Consider the following 22,246-nt stretch of genomic DNA (forward strand, 5'->3'; position numbering starts at 1 on the left):
CTGTGCTGCAGTCAGACAGGAATCAAAGCGTTACCCGGTTAGGAAACTTCCAGTGTAGCCTCCCTTGCTGTAGAAAGTGGGGTCCTCAATGTGCGGAAGGGGGGGAACTTTGAGGTGGAACCCAATGAAGTTAGGACATGAGTCCTAACCCAAGGGCAAAGCACATTCACAAAGTAAAGATCAGACAACTTCCAGCGTGGGCAATATTCTCTGCCTGTGGTTTCCTAAGGAATGGGAGGATAAGGGGAAAGGGCATTTTTTTCAGTTCCTGGCTCAGATTGCTGAAGCCAGTACAATTCTTGCTGCTGAGTTCCACGTAACGAAATAGGGTATGCTGGTGTATGTTCACATGTAAATGCCACTCCTGAGACTGCGAAGTATGTTTGATGAAAGATGCTACATCAGCACTAGAGGCTATTTATAGACGAATCCGTAACCAAAGCTCTGGATCTGCACATTCCCAATCTCTGGGGAAGTTCAGGTCAAATCTGAACTTTATTGTCTTAGGCACGCACAAACCTAACCAACCACAGCTGCAGCCAGTGTCAGGTTTTTGTTAATGCTGAACAAATGCTGAACAAAAATGCCCAGAGCCTTGGCTCCACAACCGCTTTTGTTTATCTGATCTCTTTTGAGAGCCCAGCCCTGCTTTTTGCGCAAGAAGCAGATGGAGGAACAAAAAAGAGCGAAGGCCACAAAACCATTCTGTGTGGGTATTGTCTTGCCAGCCTAGGGAGCAGAGTGAGAGCAAGGCAGGCTCTTTGTCAGAGCCCCTGACTCCACAAGGGAGGAGCACGTTTCCAAGCAAAGGATTTCAGCTCCCATTAGCAGCACAGCCAAAGTTGGAGCTGCCAAGAAGGGTGATGCCTGCTCCAGCCACCACACAGCTCCTATCTGCTTTGCCATGATGATTTCACATGGCTACCACACCCCCAAAAATCAGTGCCTGCCTCTTTCGGAGATGAGGTTCACACGGGTTCAGGGGACTGCATGTGTGCGAGGACCAGTCTCTTTTCCCACTGCACTCAGGGCTGTGGCTGCCATGCTGGGCAGACTGAGTCCGTAGCACAGCTCAGCAGCAGCCTTGATTACCCATAATTGCAGCCTGCTGGGGTTGGAGATTTTTGTGGCCTACCCCTGTTGACCTTCTTGCCTGTTTTATGTTTCCATGAGCCCCGCTCCCCCCCAGCCCCAATCCTCAATGGGGCTCAAAGAGATATAGAGGAAGCATTAGAAGGGAGGGATGAGAAAACTAGTTTCAGAGATAGTGAGGGAGAAGGGGGTCTTATTATTCAGTCCTGCATCCTTCAGGCAATACACCTAAAAATCAGTAGTTGTGTTGTGGTGACTCCAGAATCCATAGGTATAGGATTTGCCATAGAATTTCTCTTTGCTAAAGACTTGCGCTCTAACATCTTGTCTTGGGTGGCTTCTACTTTATTTCTATGCATTAGACAACTCCTCAAGACAGCAGCAGTAAGTTCAGATTCTGCCCCATATGTCAATCAATTTTTAAGCACTGACTCCAGTGGAATTTACTCAGCATTTCTACCCTGCTACCTGAGATCTGAAAGGGTTTCCAGCAAATGATGGCTCACCTTTGAATTAATTAGGCAAACATTGAAATTCTCAGGCTAGAAATAGGATACTGAGGCACAGAACACACACTTGTCTCTAGTCAAATTCTGACAGCCCAACCCCACTTTCTCCTCCTGACCATTAGATGGCTGAGCTGATCAGAAACAAGGTACAGACAAGATTATCCCTTCTTAAAATGATCCTGCAATGGAATTCTCTGTAGTGTTTAACCAGTAAGCACTTTTATTGTTGATTTTGAATCCATTAAGACTACATTATGTTGGATTATAACACTTTGGCTACATCTCCCACATTTGCATGCAGGCATTACATTTGCAAAGTTTTCTCAGAAAAATGGAGCAGGCGTATAAAATGTATAAAGGTTATACGATTACAACGTGGAAGCAGCATGTCAGTTACAGAAATTTGTACCACATGTACCAGTAATGAACCCACACACCCATGTAAAATTTCTTTGTCCCTCAAAAAATCCAACTGCTTCCTCTGTCCCTCACCTCCACGCCCCGGCTGTCTATCAGCCCCCATCTCCACTGTTTCTGAAAACACACATCTTTTTCTAAAAAAAGTTTAGTACAGTATATTTTTTCCCTTAAAAACTAGAAAATTTCTCCTTCACTACCCCCTCCCCCCCCCAAATGTAAAATCTATCATAATCTACACATCTTTTCAAGCACTGTTATATGTTAGGAGTCTATTGCATTATTCAAAAGTATCAGATCAGTAACAAACTTCTAAACAAACTAGGATGACCCAAAAATTCCCCTTCCCCCCAAAACTACAGAGAACTGAAAATGCTATACTGCATTATCACACTTGCATGCATGTATCCTGAGCCACCTGTATTTATTCACCTTAAGCCCCTTTTAATAAATAACTGTCCAGCAGTAACATCCAGAAGTGTGCTGTCTCCTCCAAATTAAACTCTATATTTACAGAAGTAGGGCTGTTTTCTCAGTTAAACGTGTTTTTTCTAAGAAAACCCAAAACAAAATAACAACAATAAAACCAACATACAAATAAAGAGAAAAAGCATATTACTGATCATGTTGTCTAAAGACCAACAGGAGTAAACAGCATTAGGAGCACCAGGTGCACATGCATTTGAACTGGTACAGTTCAGGAAGTAATGTCATTCATTGTTATGCTCACTCATTCAGATGAGGAGCTGATTCTGTTCCTTTTTCCTTTTTTTTTCCCTTTTTTACATTTAGGACCGTCTGCTCTGCAGTCTACTCTCACAGATGGCAATACATGCACTGAGGTTGAAAGATGGCGATAAATATGCTTTGATCAGTGTGGTTCTGTATCAGCTTTAAACAAGCAGGGTTTCCGTCCCCGCTGCTTTGTGCCTTGTGTCATTTCACATCTGTGCTAAGCATTAGCCAAAGGTCCTCCTAATGCACATTTTTCTCTTGGATTTGGGGAAGCATTAGATATTCACTTTTTGCAAGTTTTGGATGATGCTATATGCCAGAAAGTACAGGGGAGTCATCCCACATGAGAGCATTTCTTAGCAGTGTAACTACTATAATCAAAACTGATGTAAAAGCATCCCAAAACAAACATTGAAACATCAAGCCAGTTGGAGGGATTTTTGTCCATTTATTTTGAGCCAGGTCTCAGCTGACAGACACCAGTATTAATGCCTTGATTTCAGTTGGCCTATTCTGATTTGCTTCAAGTAAGGATCAAGCTCAACACACGGTGAAACAGCAACCGTTTTCTCCTACTGCATTATTATAGTGCCTGAGATCACTGCAGATGAGTACATTTCTACACAACTAACAGGCCCTTCTGTAGCCAGTGTAGCACATTCACTGCCCCCCACCTTTGCAAAGGCAATTCAGTTCAAGATCACTTTCTCTTCTTCCCACTTTACTGGCAAACTAAACCTGCAGTGCTCCCATTGCAGAAGCTGCAGCCAAAACACGGGTTACACATGAAATGCTTGATTTTATATGGTGAAAATGCTGGAAACTCCATTTATGCTGATTCTAATTCTCAAATTGATAGTGCTTTATCGTATATAGATCTCATCACCTGGAAGCGCAAACCACTCCTATTCTCACTGCACTTGCTAGGGATGCAGAAACTGTCAGTATCTGTTATCTCCGCAAGACTGGCTATTCCAGCAAAGAATATTATTCCCTTCAACTGCAAACAGGCATGTTGGCTATGTTATTACAAGAAGCCCTCCCTAAGCCAACACCTTCATTCCTACTGGAAGTAAGTCAAGTTCTGCCAATATTAACATCAATACAAATCTGTAACAACTCTACTGACCGCTCTCTAGATCTGTACAGGTGCAAGGCAATACAAAATCTGGCTTCCAGGCTCTTTCATTAGCTAAAGCTTACTCCTGTGACTGTGTGTCACATTGGCTGCAAAAGGCCTTTCCATTCATAGGAGAGTTCCCACACACAGTTCCCACACACAAACACAGACACACGCACACACATGCACACACACTTCTTTCTCCTCCAAACAGAAATCCATTCTTATGGACCAAATTATGCAGACCCTATTCAAGTGACTAAAAAGAATGAGGAGAGGGTTGAGTGCATCCCAATTCTCCTTTCTGATCACAATAAAGTCACAGGTCAGCAAAGTACTGGGCATAAGGATGTTCCTCTTGACCTGCAGGACATTTTAATGCATGCAGAAATGCTTTGCTGGCTTAGGCCTAAATTAGGAACAGCTCCAAGGCCAGCTGGCACCTATGACTATGATTCCACTACCTGCACCAATATACATGAGGTAAGAGCATAACTCAAGAGCAGAGCAGTGCAAGAGGAGAAAGAGGCTCTGTGGTTCTTCTGAGTTTATCTTTGACAGCCTCAGCTGCATACACACGGCATGTCACAGTGATCAGCACAGACTGATGACAGCTTGGTATGGTGTTCTGCAAGTGGGACTTCCACTGGAAATAGTAAGCCTGATCTCTCTTTGTACCGGTGCAATTTTATATGCCTGTAAAAACTGCACGAAGACGCCTAAAATCTGGAGTAACTGGGTGATACAGTTAGTGTTTTATCTTAGACTTATGTGCCAGTAACTACTGTGATGTGCTACACACCCACACCTACACACAGATGGAGAGATAGGTATATGCTGTGTCATAATGCAACATAAACATTATTTCTACAACTATCCTAATAACACAGCCAGTGCCAAAGCAAACCAGCACAGGAATTTGCAGCCACCCTCTCCAATAGGATAGGTAGTAGTAGAGAAAAAGCAAGCTCAGGTATTATTTTGATTCACTAGGGAATGATCTAGGCACAACCCATTCAAGTGTTGCTCAGTGAACACTATTCATGGGCTGTCCCACGCTCCCGCGTCAGAAATTCCCACCTCTGTGTGGGTGCTCGCATCACTTTCTGGTGACACACAGAATGGAGGTCAGGGGTGAGCAGTCACACTGTTTGGGAAATACTCTAGCCAAACAATGTATAAAACAGGGATAAAAGCCCATGCTGACGCTTCACACCATGCCTCTCAACCATAGGTAGACTGCAAGGTTACATTTAGCAGCATCTGAGATGTCTAAAGAAAGAGCTACTCATAGAGGAATTCAGGTTTTAATCACAAGAGGATCTAGTTCTCCTTGGCAGTAAGATCAAAAGAAAATTTATCTAATTAAGTAGTAATGGAATCAGTCCCTCAATGCTGCTGATAAAAATAGTACATGCTGTTTGCATATTACAGCATTCATGCTCAAATTGCACGAATGTTCGCTCCATTTTAGAACTTGTTTTCTGTAAGTAAAAACTAAACACCTGGCCAAAATGTTTTTCTCAAAATTCTTCTGAACTTTGGACAAATCTGAACCCTGGCCTTCAGTGATGGTCCTATGCAACCACGTCTAAACATATGCGGAGATGGCAGGTTCAAACCTGATTTTCTCAGCAGAAAAAGATATCCCTCTCCCATGCTAGATTACTGTTGCTCGATTATTGGCACATAGTCTCATTTTACCTCATTGTTATAGCCTTCTTCTAAACTTCCATGGAAATTCCACCTGCAGAACCAAAGGCAGAAAGTTATCTTTGCAATTATTGTCCCATATTAACATCTGGATGCAGTACTGTTGGGGAAAAGAAATCAAATTCCTCAATGAACTATGTTTAACCAACTTGCAGGTGGCAGCTATCAAAACAGCTGATGCACATGTACCGGCTAAAGTTATTAGTGAATGATCTGACATACCAAGCCAGATAAATGTCATATGTAAATAGATCTTCAACTGTATACATACGAAAGCTGCTACTGTATCTAGATGATCACTTTGGTTTGTTTCTATACCCCATAGCTCTGAATCTATCCACTGAATGTTTACTCAGCACGTGTGGTATAAATATATTCATACACTAAAATTGACACTTGGCAATTTTTCCTCTTTTTTTTTAGATTTTTTCTTCTTTTTTTGCTGACCAGCAACAAATTCTGATATCTTTAACTGTAAACCAATACTCAATAAATATGCTGTGTTCAGCAAAGAGACATGTTTTGTCAATCAGGGTTTTGCTGCACTCTAAGCCATGGGCTGTGGTGGTGGGCGCGAAGGAGGAGGTCCGGGAGGCACTCGGGATGGGGGTGGTCCAGGAGGTGGCTGCCTGGAAGGAGGCTGCAGAGACACAGGAGAAGAATGACTCCTTGGAGCATTGTTGAGAGGAACATCATCACGCTGCGGCAGCTTTGGCGGTGGGCTGTAAGGGGCAGAGGTTCCATCCGATTTCACTCGAGTGAAGTTCATGCATCTTCCCTAGGGGTAAAGAAAAATTCATTACTCATAAAAAGCAGGTGTTTTGACTCATCAACAGCCAGCCAAAGGGACTGTAAGCAGAGGGGCCAGGCTGCACTTAGATTTCTTCATCCAGTATCATTCACTGGGTCCTAGACATGACATTCAGACCATAGTATGCTAAAGGTCAGCACTAGAAACTAATGCTTCCATTGGGTTTAAGAGTTCCTGCCTACAGAGAATAGCCTAGTTTAAATGAAAAGGGACCCCAGCATGACTTTGCTCACTTCTGCCCTCTGCTCTGCTACTACAGCTATGCAGAACACGCCCAAAGCCACAGCTCCACCACAGTCATGCCTGCGTTGGTGAGATCTCTGACTGGCAAAGCTGTGCTTGAAAAAAAACTCGCAGTAGAGACAGGATTATACCAAAGGAACAACCTTAGCAAAGATGCCATCTGTAGCTTTCCTTTTCGCAGGATGCTAGCGTAGCTAGTGTCCATGCTTCAAACACTGCACTGGGATAGTACATCTGTCTTCTGTGCTCCAGTGTAGATGTGGCTTCCCTCACTAACACCAACAAGGTGTAGGACTTGCACAAAGGGTTTTCCAATAAGTGTTTTCAGAATATATGTGGGATGCCGGCAGGCAAAACCTGATGGGAGAACTGTGGATGGAAATTTTAAAACAGGAGTAGCTTGGATTTGAAGAAACACCAAGCACTGGGAATGTCCTAGTCAATTAGGGGGTAAATGCAAATATGTCAGGGTTTCCTTTAGCCAAAACAAAGCTTTGCATAGGTTGCAACTAACCAAGTTCCAGACAGGAAGAAAGACAGGCCCCAAAGACCACCTACCCTTTCCTATGGGGAGCAGCCAAAGGCTCCTAGGCACTTCAAAACCTATATGGCAACCTCAGTTAGATACCAAGATCTCTACTGTCTGCTCTACTTATTCCTCTCCACGACCCCTGACTTTTTTCACAAACTGCCCCACTATTTCTGTGGGGGCCGCATGAAATCCTGCAGACACAACCTTGTGTGAGGAAATGCAACACTTGGCACCACTGTCTCTACCTCCTCACCTAGGGAGGTGTGAGGAGATGCTTATGCAAGAACCCAGCTGTCACAAGCTTGGCAGAAGCCTGTACCTTGAAGTCAAAAGGTCTCTCATCATCATATACAAAGACTGAAGACGAAAACTGCCTGAAAATGCAGGAGTGACACTGCCAACAGCCCATTTACAGGAGCTGGGATGTGGTTTCCAAATAAGAACTGTGGGCTGGAAAGTACCCATCCCATCTGTGATGAACTCTATCTGCTAGCACCTTCTCCTTTGCACAGCAAACCTGTTTTGTTCCATATAGCAATCATCCTAATGACAATGGCTTCTACAGCTTAGCATAGAAGTGAATGTTACCTGTTTGTTTCTTTTCAAGGCAAACACTAACTGGAGGAAAAGGAGAAAAACTGTTTGGTTTGTTTACAAAATATCCATCCCAGAAGGCATCCTTCCTCCATTGTTTTGAAAGACCTGCAGAACCATGATGCTCATGACACCAGAGGTTTAGGTTGCAAGCTGGAATAAACAAATCAAATTCAGCTCCAGGTTATGCCAACATCTCCCAAGCAAAATTCAGGAGAAAGACTCCAGATTTAGAAAAGCTTATCTCAGAGCTAAGCAGCTGTAGATCATGATCTCCACAGCTACCACTGGCTGTAATAACAGAGGAGTACAAGAACACACACCAGTGACAGATGGCTGCTAAGTTAGTGTTGCCTGGCATGACAAAACTCTGAAAATGTTCAGGGAATGGGATGAGTTTCTGTGGCAACCCCACAAATCACAGTTTCCCCTGGAATCCAGGCAAAAGCCATCATAGGTGAACCACAAGTATCTGTTTTGTTAAGTGACTTGCTCGTGAAAACTGTTTCTTTAAAAAGAAGGTGATCACTTAAGTCTATGCCTCCTCTGAAGAAAGCCAAGTAGTGTATCAGGAGAAGCTTGCATAAGCTCCAGAGAGCTCAGAAAATGATTCAACAAATGCACTAATGTCCAAAGGGTACCACTGTCCCACTTACTTGGATCAGATGGCTCAGGGCTTCAAAAGCTCAGCTGCAGCCAAGAGTTGTTTAAATGGGCATGTTGTTGCCTATATGTGAGACCTACTTTGTAGTTCCCCATCCTAGCTTTCACCATCACAATTCATCACTACGCTTAAACAACAGTATCAATAAGTAGGATAGAATCCCCTTTCTAAAAATCCAGGCTTGTAACAGCACACTTTAGTTACGAACCAGGTGCAAGACAATACTATACTTGAGCCAAAGCCTTGCACAGAGGCAAAGTGCAAAAGTCATGGTCTTGGTTATTTCTGCAAAAAAGATAAACTATTGGATAAATAAAAATGATGCTTTACTCTATCACAGAACTTCAGTCCTCACCAGCACTGGAGCCAGCAGCCACCCTTGTCAGCTATTTGTCTTCTGCTGTGCTCCATTGTGTTTAGAGCACACTTGAAAATTCAGCAGTATTTACTGCCATGCAATGAATGTTACAAATGTATTTAGTAGCTGTACTGAAAATACATTTAAGAAAACTCAGCCTTGATATTTCTAAAATTATGAATTTAGAACAGCTAAATAATCACCCAGGAAAAGAAAAAAAAAAAAGTCAGAGGTATTCAGACGAGATGCACCATATGGGGAGGGAAAAAACTAAGGACAGAACAATCTCCCTCATAGTAAATGCAAAGCTACAAGACCAACACTAGTGCTTCTGCTTACAAGCCCTTCCTGCCTCTCTGTTGAGTCTCTTTCCCAAACATCAATTCCAAATATATTCATAGTCTATAATCAAAGGGGATCCCATAAATCTGTTTGCATTACTTTCACTTCAGTTAAAGTGATAGGCGACGTCAAACTGCTGCCAGTTTCTGCCACACTCACTGATTTGTCAGACAGATGGGTAATTTAAAGGCTATGCGCCGCATTGTGTCATGAAAAATACAGTTGGGTTGGGAGAGTCTGACAGATAGAGGCTTGGATGATCGATGTATGTATTGTGACACTTCCTCACAAAAGATTATTGGTGTTCGCCTACAATCTCATATATCAAAGACTTCTGGTGAACACTGGAGGAAATCCTCCTGAGTACTTCAAGCAGCCATTGATAAAATGAGGCCGAATTCTTAGCCAGTGTTGGTATTAACAGACAAAAGGGAAAGGGAGGAACAAATGATAACAGATTGGAAGTTGCAGTTTGGATTTATCAAGCATATTTCATTATAGGATTTCTAGGTTGAAGAATTAATTCCTCCACTCATCACACTTCCCTAATAACACAGCTATTCTACCTAACATGCACATCCCTCCGGAGTTGGTTTATTAAAAAAAAAAAAAAAAAAAGTCCATGATGTTTCTCATACATGCTAACAACAGGATTTTTAACATTCTGTGTTTGAAAGGACTAAGTAATTTCCTTTCCAAAGGCATATAAAGGCTTTTAAACCATAGAGAACATGGACAGAAATCAGGTATGCTCACCTATGCTCTCCCTGCACAAGAGATTAACAGGGATTAAGAGCCACCTCCACTTTAATAGTGGTAATAGCAGGTTTTTTTCCAGAAGCATGGTATACACTAAGTATTTTAGGGAAGGTGTCTGAGTTGCAAGGTGCAGTAATACCAGGATGATCTCAGGCTCAACAGCTGTCGGTAGCTGCTGTATTGTTTTCTAGGAAGCAGATGATCTGTGTAAATCCAGTTCTGTCTGGTTTCAGCCCTGCTCCCAGTACAGCATCCCTCAGATGGTGCGACCCACACTGCGTACTGTCATTCAAGCACTAACTGAAGGTCAGCAATGTGCCATATGGAGTTACGCCCTTACTTCAGCTCACATCTGCACCGTGTTCCTAATGCACAATTATTTTGCCTCCCCATATGTCCATCTACTTGTTAGGCTCTTGTTACGCTGCTTGTCAAATTGGCTTTTCAAAAAGTACAAATACTGAAGCAGCAGGATCTGCCCTTGTCCCGACTCCAGCTTTTATCCCAGTGTAACAATCACATGTGCAATTCAGGTACTTTGTACTTCTAGGCAATGCCTCCTCGACCACCTAGGATATGTTTTTGTGTGTGGTTTAAGGGGGGGGGAAGGAAGGGTGGAACCTCTTGAAAGCCACCGCATCATGTTTCTGGGCTACTTTCATCATAATGCTCAGTACATCATCCCCCAGTGCTTGTTCCCCCAAAATTTTTAGCTACTACTCAGCATATTTTCAATAGAAAGCAACTACTGTTAAAAGGATCCAGGCAATTCAAGGAGCACCACGGGAAAATCTCTTCACCATGATATTTCAGCAAAAAAGAATTTAAAACATCACCCCATCTACCAGTAGCTGTCTCTTTTCTCTGTTCATTTTAATCTATGAGTGTTTATTTAACAAAAAACAAATCCAGTTTGTTTGTGTACATAAAAGTATGTCCGTTTCTTATTTTTAGCTGCATTAGCTGACTTAATAAAAGATAGCATTCCTTTACAAATGATTTTTGCTTGTTACAAATTTTGCTTGAGTTTTCATTCACTCCTGGTTTTATTTACGGAGTCTCAGTGCTGTAACTGAGTAGCAAAAGGAGGTATCTGACTGAGGAGTTGGATTCTCTTAAATGTTTTCTGAAATTTCTTGGACTTTGACTTTTTAATAATATGATTCACAGCTTTACATTTTAGAATGGATTAAATAAAATAATTCCTTTAATGTTTGGGAGTAGCAATCCAAAACATTAGACCACCAAATCAAAAAAATAAAATAGCTTCCAGTCAAAAGAATTACATTTAGGATGCTGGAATGCAAAATGAACATAATTTTCTTGGGCTCAATGAGTAGTCACCTTTGTCCCCAATTTTGTTTATGGATGTCACTGGGATGACTCTGCCAGCTTGCAATGGATGTGGTTCATCAGCATGTAGCTTCACTTCCTAAATATCTATCAATAGTGCAGTGTAAAAGTGGAGCTCTAAAACTCAAAATAATAGGTCCAGGTTTCTATGCTACTTACAAAACCACAAGAGCGAGTATCTACAAAAAGTCAGAATCACTTTAGCTAAGCAAAGGTTTTGATCCACACACCCAGAAATCAATGGGTAAATACCTTTAAGATCAGTGACTTTTGCAAAAACTGAATCTCGGAAAAATTAGAAGACAGGGTAATCTCTGTCCTCTAACAAAGAACAAAAGTGTTGTAGCAGAAACACCTACACTGAGTATCCTAAAACAGCAACAGTGTGGGAAACTTGTTTAGCAAAGGTATTTATGAATGGCATAGATTATGGATACATTAATTTTATAGAGAAAGAGCTGAACTGAGGTAGTACAGAGTTCCCACTATTCGAGTTCCCTAGGCAAGTGTCAGGATTAGCATCTGGCTCCTCGTGAGCCAGTATCTATGTGCATCAGCCTGTGCCAAAAGCTTCCTCACACTGCCCTGCTTCATGCTGACTGTGCGCTGAACATGTCACAGCTCATTAAAACCTTCATGGATTTCCTGGGAATTGCACTGATTACCCTACAGCATACAGGCTAGAAATTAGTAAGCTGCTGAAACAGTTTGTCACATAAAACCTAAGACTGCGTGGTTTTGAGGCATGTTCAAATAACTTTTACCAACTCCTGCTCTTACATCTGGGACTCAGATGCTGGTTTTGTGTTGAAAAAGAAAGTATTGGAAACATCAGAGATTCCCATATCAGCAGTTTAAAGGCTGATCATGATTCCAGGTCAATAAATATATAATTTATAATTTATAGTTATATTGATTATATTAATCATCACTATTAATTATAATGTGGTTATTGCATTATTCATTATAAATGAATTTATTAGGTTGCAATTAATTTTTATATGTAACCATTTAAAGTTATTGGGTCTAAATCAAACCATTAAATATCATCAACATAAAATACTTGTTTGCACGAGAATCTGACTCTTCAAATATCTTCCAGTTTAATAAGTCCTTTCCTGTCAATAACAAATTTCTGGGGATCTATTTGGCAGCTCAGCGCTGATGCCTAAAATGATGGTAACCTAAAACTATGATGAGGTAAGAGAAAATGGGATTGACTGAAGACTGAAGGATTTCAAAAATGAGGTCCAGTAAAGTGGCAGTGTCCCAACAGTGAGAATGTAATTATTATTTTCTTTAGCACTGCTTTTAAAAAGGAGAATCAGTTCAGCTTGTTCTTTATCCAGTGTATTATCTGGCCTCTTTCTAAGTAAACTCATATTACTTCTGCTCCCTCCATCTGGAGTGATGGAGTTATTGGAGGAGAAGGAAATCACTGCATTGTGGATTGCGAATCGCTCATATGGTGACAGTGAGGACCCTATCTGATGTACCTGAGGTACATCAGATAAATTCAAATTAAAAATTACAAAATGATGAATATAAATGTACACAGATGATCCAAGCAGCAGCAGAAAACTCTTTACTGCGGAGTGTGAACGAGGTGGTGCTGCCAAGAGGTGTAACCTACTGGGCTCACTCAGTGTGCTTCACACTGCAAAGGAATTAAATTGAGCTTTAAGATGTGGGAGGTAATACAACTTTAAACAGGACACATGCCCTGACCCAGAAAGGGGCAGGGATATTTAAGAGCTGAGGCACATGCAGATTCCTCACACAGTCCACAAAGACACTCTTACTAGCAAATTTTATGTCTTTTCTCTTACATTTTAGCAACCAAACAAAACCACCCACAACCCAGTCACTGGCTCACTGGTGCAGCACCAGGGAGATACAGCACAGAAAGCTCATCCCTGCTTCAGAAACTATAATGCCCAAGTCACAAATGAGAAGATAGCATGTTCCTGACTGAGGGAGCAAGGTTGCCAGGCCAAACTCAATCACAGGCCCATGGCATGCACCACACATAAAAGCAGCAATACAAGTCGTCTTCTGGTTCACTTGCTGACCAAGGGAAAAGTCAACAACAACCAAAAATCTTCATTTTTCAAGTAAAAGAAGTATGTAAAAATAAGTTTCACTTGGGCTTGAAACACATATGTTGTTCAATTCAAAACATCTTTTCTTTCACTTTTGGACAGAAAAGGTGTTTCAAAACGAAAATTGAAAATACTGAGTTTTTTGCAAGGATATTATTTCCACTTCAGCTAATTCCACTAACATGCAAAAATATTTACAGACCATCTAAAAAAGCAGGTTTTTTTAGTCAAAACAAAGAGAGTCATGTTGAAAACGGAGTCCAGATTTACTAGGGAATTAAGACAGGAACTGTTTTACAGTAAGATTAATAGCTGCAGTATTCTAAACTACTGTAGCTTCTTTAATCAGAATACAGATAGTTGAATACAATCCAGTACTGGTAGGTTCTCATGACACACACATCTACAGACACTACTCCCCAGTTCACAGTCCCAGCTGTGCATGGCACTGCTTGAAACTAGGAATGGGTCCTCTGGGAGCAGTCTATGCAGTTTGAAGGCTAGTGCAGGAAGACACTGAAAAGAAGTGGACTACTTCCAATTTCCCCTTGGAGAAACAATCCAATAATGAGGAATCTGAGAGAGGAATAGCTCAGCCAGGGTAACTGGCCTTCTAAGCTAGGACCACGACTTTTCACCAAAATAAACTTTGTGCTGAACACATCCCCACCATCCAGCTCTCACATACCCAATACCACTTTTCCACCTTAGGCACACAAGGCAAGTGACATGGACACATGGAGAACCCATCCCAGTATTGAAGACAGGGCTATTCAAATAATTTGTATCACACTCCATTCAGCAGGGAGCTGCATATTGTTTCCAGCCCTGTCTTAGTAGGAAAATGCAGCAATTTGCTACAGACACCTCCTGAAAGAATGGCCAGAGTCACAAGATATCTTGCAGGAATGCACAAAACATCACATGTCTTGGACCTTGCTGAGGTTGTGGCTGAAGTAACGCACAGTGCAGATCCACAACAAAGCCTGTTGATTCTGAGCCCTAAAAAAGCTGAAGTGGCAAAGGGAACAGAAAAGGATAACACTGGACATCAAAGTTAAGGTCTATCAGGTGTACTTCATATTTACTACTGATCTCAAAGTACAGTCACGCCAGACCAAATCCCACCCAAACCTGAGAGGAATATCTTAACCTAAGCCTACACTCAAAACACACCATTTACTGCCTTCCTCTTTTCTGACAGCTTTTATGGGTGAGGCTTCCAGAGTGGAGGAAGCGAGGAGAGCCACTGTCAGGTCATGTCACCTACCCAAGGTTACACAGAAGCTTTGGGTCAAAAATCCCAATATATACAAGTTCAAGACTTGTGACTCACATCCCTTGTTTTAACCACAGCACCACACATTTCCACACTTGAATGCTGACCAGACTAGAGTGTGGTTCAAGAAAAAAAAAAACGGTGGTTGGTTTGCAAAAGACTTTTCTCTTTCCTTTGGTGTTTTCAGGGAAAAGATCGCATTTGTCCATCACCTAGAATGGGAAGGGCTTTGGAGCATAGCAACAAGAGCAACAAACATTTAGTGGGTGCAACAGGCTCAGCCTTGAGGTATTAGTTACTTGCTGGGAGCAGCAAATTAGGCCACAAAGGACCATAACTGGTCTTGCTCAAACTGTATTTAAGTGTCATTGTGCTTTCCAAGGTGAATTATTTGATTGCCTCTTCAGGAGCAAGCTGAGATTATGGCGAGCACAGAGGAAGAGCACAATGCTCTTTACCCACCTGGGGTGTAGGATAATGCTGGAGACTCGGAGAGATTTCGGGTGAAAATGGTTATTATTTTCCTTGCCTCAGCCAAAAATTTAAGATTGTGGCCCACCACACAGACAGGCTGCCTCTCTGTTTAGAGTCTGGAAATAGACACAAGTAGCCCCAACCCTTCTCTTGGTAACTGGTCCTTAAATGGCTCTGCTACTGCCCAGAGCAAATAGGTGGTAAACCCAAAATTCCCAGGTTCCTCTTGCTTCTCTCATAAGGATTTTCTTCTCCTGGGCTGAGACTCATACAGTTCATTATCAGTGCTGACATATTGTGTAAAAAGCACAGAAATCCTCTCCTCCTCCAAAACCTCTTATGTTGGATGGAACAGCTCCTTGGGACAGAACCACTTTATTCTTTCTAGGAATGCGCACACCAGGGAAGCAATTAAAGTACCAAAGTCCTGACATGGAACTCTCCTTCCCATTCCAGGTATGTTTCCCCTATTGCAGCTTGACCAGCCTATCAGGTACCAGCTCTGCATCTTGAAACTACTTTTTTCCATTACCACCCCATTGCCACCTCTCTCACACAAACTGTTGCACACCCTGGCATCACCTTACCAAAGACAGTGGCTTGTCCCCCAGCAGAAGAAGAAACCCAGGTACACCTCCTCTATTTTTCAAAGGTCTGCTCCACTCAGAGTGCCTGCCTGGCCTTTAGCATTGCAAGAAGGGACACTGCTCTTGGTAAGCCTTACTTGTGAGTTTCTGCATGTCCCACTTCTTAAGTTATCCAAAGATCTTAAAACCACCATTGTTGTTGCAAAGAGTGCAGTGTCTTGTTGTTCCAGGGGCAGTTCCTATATGAGACTAAAACTGCCATATAAAACTGGAGGATATTATTAACCTGATGTTTATGTTCAAAATCAGATTAAATCAAGATGAAGACTTAACAGACATAGTTCATAAACTCTTTGAGTTGTGCAGTATCTTTGTGTAACTTGTACAATTACTCATTCTGCATATTGAGAAACAGATTCCTACATAATTACTGGAAGTATATAAGTAGAGCGCGCTAAGGCAGGCTGGGTAGGTTAGTGTCTGGACTGTTACCCAACTCAGGAGACAATGACGGATGCAAGCTCACAGCAATCCAACTGAGACAAGGTAACATGAGGTTCAGCATTGACCCAGGGGTGCTGTCAAGAAACAAATAAACATTGGCTGCAGCACATCTGTTCATTTTGCACATGCAAATCAGATCTGAACATACAGTCCTAGTAAGCAACTGCATGTTTGTGCACTTGTTTTCTCAAAAAAGGTGTACTTTCAGTTGTGAGCTTCCTCCTAAGCCCCAGGATGGTCTCCCAACTCCAAGCCAGGACTGCATAGCTCAGACACACTGTACTCAAAGTATGATCATGGAGCATCAATGAAGTACTCTCTGGAAAGTTGCAGTAACAACACAAAGGAGCCTATTCCCCCAAGGCAGGCGTGTTAACCAAGGACTAAGTCACCAGTTCTTACACCAGAGTCACGTTCCCTATTGAGAAATGAGAATCAGAACAGGTTCATCAGGTCCTTTACTATAAATATCAAAGTCGTACGCATGCTTAAAGCGCAGAGAAGAGCCCCCTGTTTACCTAACAGAGTCCATTCTATGCAATGTTCAAAGTGCTGTTAGGAACATGGTCTCACCATCCTAGAATTTACTGTTAATCTCATCACTGTGAAACTACAGTACAACAGAAGTGAAGTAACTTTCATCAACTACAGCCAGGGTCTCTGAATTCACATCTCAGTGTCTTAACCACAAGGCCAATCCTTCTTCAACCTGTTGTGTGCTAAGTGGCACCAGCCCTGGGGTTTTACCCAATCTTCAGAAGAGCCCCTTGTGGTGGTTGTTACTGAGCATGTCTCTGGCTCCCAAAGACGTGGACAGAGTGCTAGTTCCGCCCAAGGGCGGACAGGCAGCATATATCCCCAAAGCCTATTTGTGAAATCTTCCTCCACATCAGAATTAGCACAATCCTGGCACAAGTAAGAGGTAATGCCAGCATGTGCGCTTATTGCAGGACAGGGGATTCATTAGTCACTGATTACATGTTTCCAGCTGCAGTGCTCAGCACATCCTGGGAACTGTGCGTTAGGGCATTAGTGGTTCCACACCAGAGAGCTTTTTTCCCCCCATGCCATGAACCTCACCAATACTGGTGTCCTCTACAAGAAGGAAAAAAAAAAATAAAAAAAAATAAAAAAGGTAATAAAACAGGAGCTACGTGTGTCACATTTTCATTGACAGTGACACCTACTGTGGCAGGCGATGTCCCCATCTCTTTAATTTTTCAGCAGCTTTTGAAGGTAATTGACTCCAGAAAAGTTAAGCAAAGGGAGAAAAGCCCCAGAACCAGGCAGCAGTCACTGATGAATACAGTCTGAAGGAGCTCAGTGCTGCTCTTCCAGCAGCTCCTGTAGCTCTGCCAATTACTACTTGGGCAATTACAACACATCTCTAAGCAAGTGGCAGGGAAGCCTATTAAACACCATTACTTGGTCTTGAAAAGAAGTAATTAGAATGAACTCCAAATAACAATGGTAACTGGGCAGCTAGTGTGGAGTGACAGGCGGGTGCTGCCATCCCTGTGGGCTGCATTCAAACTGCTGACCACCTGTAGCTAGCAGCCAGAAAGTAATTTCTAGTTGTTAATAATCCATAGGTTTTGTGTCTCACCATTCATCTAAGGAGTCCCAAGTGCCTGACAGGACTTAACTAAACCTCACAGCTGTAAGGAAGATAAATACTGTGTTCTCATGATTATTTTGCAGTTGGGAAAATGAAAGTACATAGATGTTATGGTCAGCATTAAGAAGAATCACTCAAAATTTGAGGGTAATCAGACCTGAGCTTTAACAAACCTACCAGATTAAGAGTCATCACTTTGAAAGGGACACACAGAATAAGGAACACAAGAAATTCCTGTTCTCATTTCAGAGGCCAGTGTTTATAATTCTAGCTGCTGTGCCTTGTTCAGTCACACAGTAAGTCAATAGTGAGAACTTGAACGGACCCAGAAGTCCTGGCTTCCAAAACGGCAGCTCATAGTTTGTGAACTTTTTGACTGAACACCAGGCTTTTTACCTTCAGTTTTATGGAAGAAAGAAGGCAAAAAGGCTTTCAGATTTTTGTACAACAGCCTGCTTCTAGTCTCTTCCCGAGGAAAGGGCTTTGCATGTGCAAACCACAGGGTAGTACTGATAAAGCATTGTTTTTTTCTAAGTAAAGTCCCATGAGTATACAAAGGTGATGGTGACAGTAAAATCCAGTCTACACTCGCTCTCTGTTGCAGGTAATTTTCGGTGACAAATATGAAATCACTTTCTAAAGATTTAAAGTAAACAAGAGCAATTCTGCCTGCGGGGAAAAATGTCGTCTTTTTTGTTAATGAGGTTTTTGGTAAACCAAGCCTTGGAGAACTTCCTGTGACAGTATGTGCTGAAATGCAAAATGGAATGGATTTGCTGAAAGCAGCAGCTAAGCAGACCATTTGAAAGGAGCATCTCACCTTCCTCTCTGCACATATTGGGGCTTTTAATGTTTCCTTGCTGGCGTTGGCAATAGCCCTGCTTTTGATCCATGAGGCCAAGGGGAAAAGCTTGAAAGTTTCCTTTTGCAGAGGCTACTGACAACCTGTCCCACCAGCTACTGTGGTTTCTATGAGATACTTCAAGATAGCTAAACATTAATATTTCATAAACTCCAATCTTCATAGCAGCGCCCCGCAAGCTCAGAACCAAGCTCAGGAGGACACCAACACAGTGATGAGAAGTCCTCGAGGCAGCCTGAGTACCCTGAGCAACACACAGCTCACTAGGCCATGTGGCCACTCTCATGTGCTCCCCGTTGCTGGATGAGCAGTGTTCCTGCCTCAGAGCTATTAATCCCTTTCCTGGGCCAAAAGAGTGACTGCTGGTCCTGTAAGCCCCAAAGTTCTGGGGGAGGAAGGGAACAGCAGCCTTGCTCTAAGGGATCCATCGCTGCAGCACTAGCACAAACGCCTATGAATGCTTCACCTTCATACATTACTGCAAGGAAGAAAGCCCAGCACTCCAAAACAGAGCTCCTAGCCTTTTTTCAACTTTTTGCTCCTCTGCTGATGTTGTCTGACAGCTCAGCAAAAAGCCAACCCACAAATAGCAGCCTATCTGCTAATGATGGGGTAGAGCTAAGTGTGTTTATCCCTTGCTGACCCATCCTGGTGCAACAGAAGCTTCTGCTAGGGGTGACCTGCAGAAGCTGAGTGAGCAGGGTCCTGTGACCCTTTACAGAGATACTTGCCAAACTAATAACCACTTTCAGCAGTGGTGCGGTGACATGATCTTGGAGACCAAGAGGAGGAGCTGTTTGCAGAGCCAAGCCAAACACCGCAGGCATAGCTCCCAGGAGAAGGGGCATAGGAGCTTATGCTTGGCTGGTTTTCTTTAAACAGGCAGTTCCAAAAAGCCCCTGCAATTTTCACAGCCAGTCCTATTAGTACAATCCTGCCTAATACTGATGGGTCATCCATCCCGAGATCCTTTTCTTGATAAGTCTGTGGAAGCATGAGTCAGAACAGGGAAACTCTTGGGAGCTTTGGCCAGCTTTGCAGAGAGGCTGTAATCCCTTGCTACCAGCAGCTCAGCTCCTGCGGTGTGAGAAGAACAGGGGAAGGAGGCAATTCCTCTCTCCAAGATCACTGGCCTGTGGATGGCACAGTCTTGGAAGAACACCATGCACAGAGGCATGTCAAGCTGTACTTTCAGGTCTACCCAACAGTAAACCAAAAACCATTGACTGCTGTCACCACACTGTGCAGGTGTGACCTTGTCCCTGCCTGGCCTGGGTCAAATGGAGCAGTGGGCTTGCTCCTGGGGCTGCCAGGGTCCTCCAGCTCTGCACAGCCAGAGCTCCAGGCTCTCCACACTGTTAGTCACTCATAGTACTGACTTGATCTCCCCATTCTTCAGTCACAGTGTGTGCATGTGTGTATGTATACTCATATATACTTATGTGTACATAGATGTATATTTATACACTCCTTCCTTCCCAAAAAAGCCTAACTTACAAAGACACAATTCTCCACTGAGAGATTGCTACTAGAAAAGTAAACCAAACAATAAATAATAACCTTGGTCTTTTCTGTGCTCACTTTCTCCATGAAATACAGGCCTGTGATGTCTTTTTTTTTTTTTTTACACAGCAGAAGGATGTGTAGTAATTTTCTTTTTTCGTTTTCAATATTCTTCAGCTTTAGTTAATTTCACAGGCCAGGGAACAGAGATGATCCTATTCTTCCACCAAATCTGGCTCAACAGAATTCTTTCCACCCTATTTCCCAGATGTACATTTGATTTGTCTAATGTTCTCCCTGATACAATAATCCTTCAGCTCGCTCTGTTTTACATTGCCTCTTTTGAGCCCCTTCTACTCCCCATAGCAGAGCTGGAAGGCAAGGAACTGAGGATCCCTGTTCAGAGCCAGCCCCCTGCATGTTTCTTGACTGTGCAGACTAACAGAGGCTCTGTTGTACTCTGCACTGATACAAACGTACCAACCGATGGAGTGAAAGGCAGAGGATAGATTCATATTATACAATGCTAGTGCTATCAAAATACAGCTGGGCCTAAAGAGCCTATTCAGAAGCTCCAGATCGTGCTTAAAAAGTAAATAAGGTGTTTCGAGCACAACTGCTTTGAAAATGCAGCTTAGTGAAACAGTTAAAACCATTTTAGAAAGTAGCATAGGAAGCCGAGTTTGGTCTCAGTTTCCTTATGCACTAAAACTAAAATGGAAGAGACTAAACTTTAAATACTGAAGCTGTATGTTTGGTTAATAACCAGACAAATGCCATAATGGTATTTTGCCAAAAGCCACAGCAGTACAACTTATTTGCCCTAGATGATGCAAATTCGGGATACTTTTTAAGTCTGTTATTAGATGTGAAGGTCACCCAGGCAAACAAGCCCAGCACAAGGGCCTCTGCACCACTCCAACCCCAGAACAGCACTTTGTGGCCCCTACTTTAACTCTGTAGCCCCTTCCCCTGACAGCAAAGCTGATGAAATGTATGGATTCTGGCCAGAGAAGGGCGACAGTGGGGAGAAAGGTGCTGTCATTTCTCCTCAGTCCTCACATTTCAAAGTGCCACTGCAGAAAGCCAAATCTGAAGGTGCGACAGCCCGAAGCAGCAGCATTTAACTCTTACAGAGTTACCTCAGAATAACAAGATAGAAACAACCATAAGGGTGCCAGGCTCTCACAGGGAAATTGTGAGAGCTCTTAGCTAAGCCATCACAAGTGGCCCAGGGGCAGCACGCAGACATCTCTGTGGCTCTGAAAAGCACAGACTTCCTGCTTCCTTCCAGGAAGAATCTACTCCTGACCAGTGTTTGGCTAATAGACTTTATCAAGGTAGGAGATACTCTCTGCCTACATATAGGATAAGACCGAGAAAAGTGTCTTCGCATAGAATTCTACAGAAAATTTATTCTCCATTAACTTTGATGATTTGTTTCTTCATCACCCACACAAGTTTTCTCATGAGTTCATGATTTCTCTTATTATTCACTTAACTCTATTATTAAATCTGAGAAGCATTTTTATGAAGTTAGGTAGGAAGGATAATTACTGCTGTAAAATGACTACTGCATATTAAATTCAAAAGGAGCAGTCTCAAAGAACCTGTCTCCTTTGACTTCAACACATGTGCCCAGGAAAAAAAAAAGGCTAAGAAATTACATGGCTGAAAAAGGTTTCATATACTACTGTGGCTGGCCAACTTCTTCCTTGGTCTGCTCAAATCATCACAGTGAAGACATTACTGTTGACCTTTTGGAGCAATATTTTAAAACAGATGCCACAGCAAACATTTTAGGTCATTTTGAAGCTGAAAGGGTGGCTGGAAGGGATGTTAGCAGCATTGCTGCTGCTAACAGAGAAGTGACATGCCAGTGTGTTTGTGACACCTTACCTTGTCCCCTGGCTGTGGTCTCATAAGAGAGACTTGATCATAGCCTCGTCGAACCAAAGCCCACAGTGCGTCAAGTTTGCCCTGGAATATGTATATATAAAAAAAAAAAAAAAAAAAAAAAGTGATGTGACAAAGAAATTTTGGGAAAACAGCACGAGATTAAACTACAGGGAGTT

The 22,246-nt window shown here is 42.6% G+C and overlaps 1 protein-coding gene across 2 annotated transcripts in view; it reads right to left on the reverse strand.

The window, feature by feature from the left end:
• Positions 1-1,798: 1,798 nt before the first annotated feature.
• ANTXRL (ANTXR like) overlaps positions 1,799-22,246 on the reverse strand; it is a 58,130-nt gene continuing 37,682 nt past the window's right edge. For both annotated transcript variants that reach the window (XM_030488392.1, XM_030488391.1), the window contains 2 exons: positions 22,071-22,151; positions 1,799-6,364 (listed from right to left, as the gene is read on the reverse strand). In XM_030488392.1, coding sequence (XP_030344252.1) covers positions 6,134-6,364; positions 22,071-22,151 — 312 coding nt within the window. In that variant the 3' untranslated portion in view covers positions 1,799-6,133. The remainder of the gene's footprint in view (positions 6,365-22,070; positions 22,152-22,246) is intronic.

This window comes from Strigops habroptila, chromosome 5 (assembly GCF_004027225.2).
Source record: "Strigops habroptila isolate Jane chromosome 5, bStrHab1.2.pri, whole genome shotgun sequence".
In the NCBI taxonomy this organism is placed as follows: Eukaryota; Metazoa; Chordata; class Aves; order Psittaciformes; family Psittacidae; genus Strigops; species Strigops habroptila.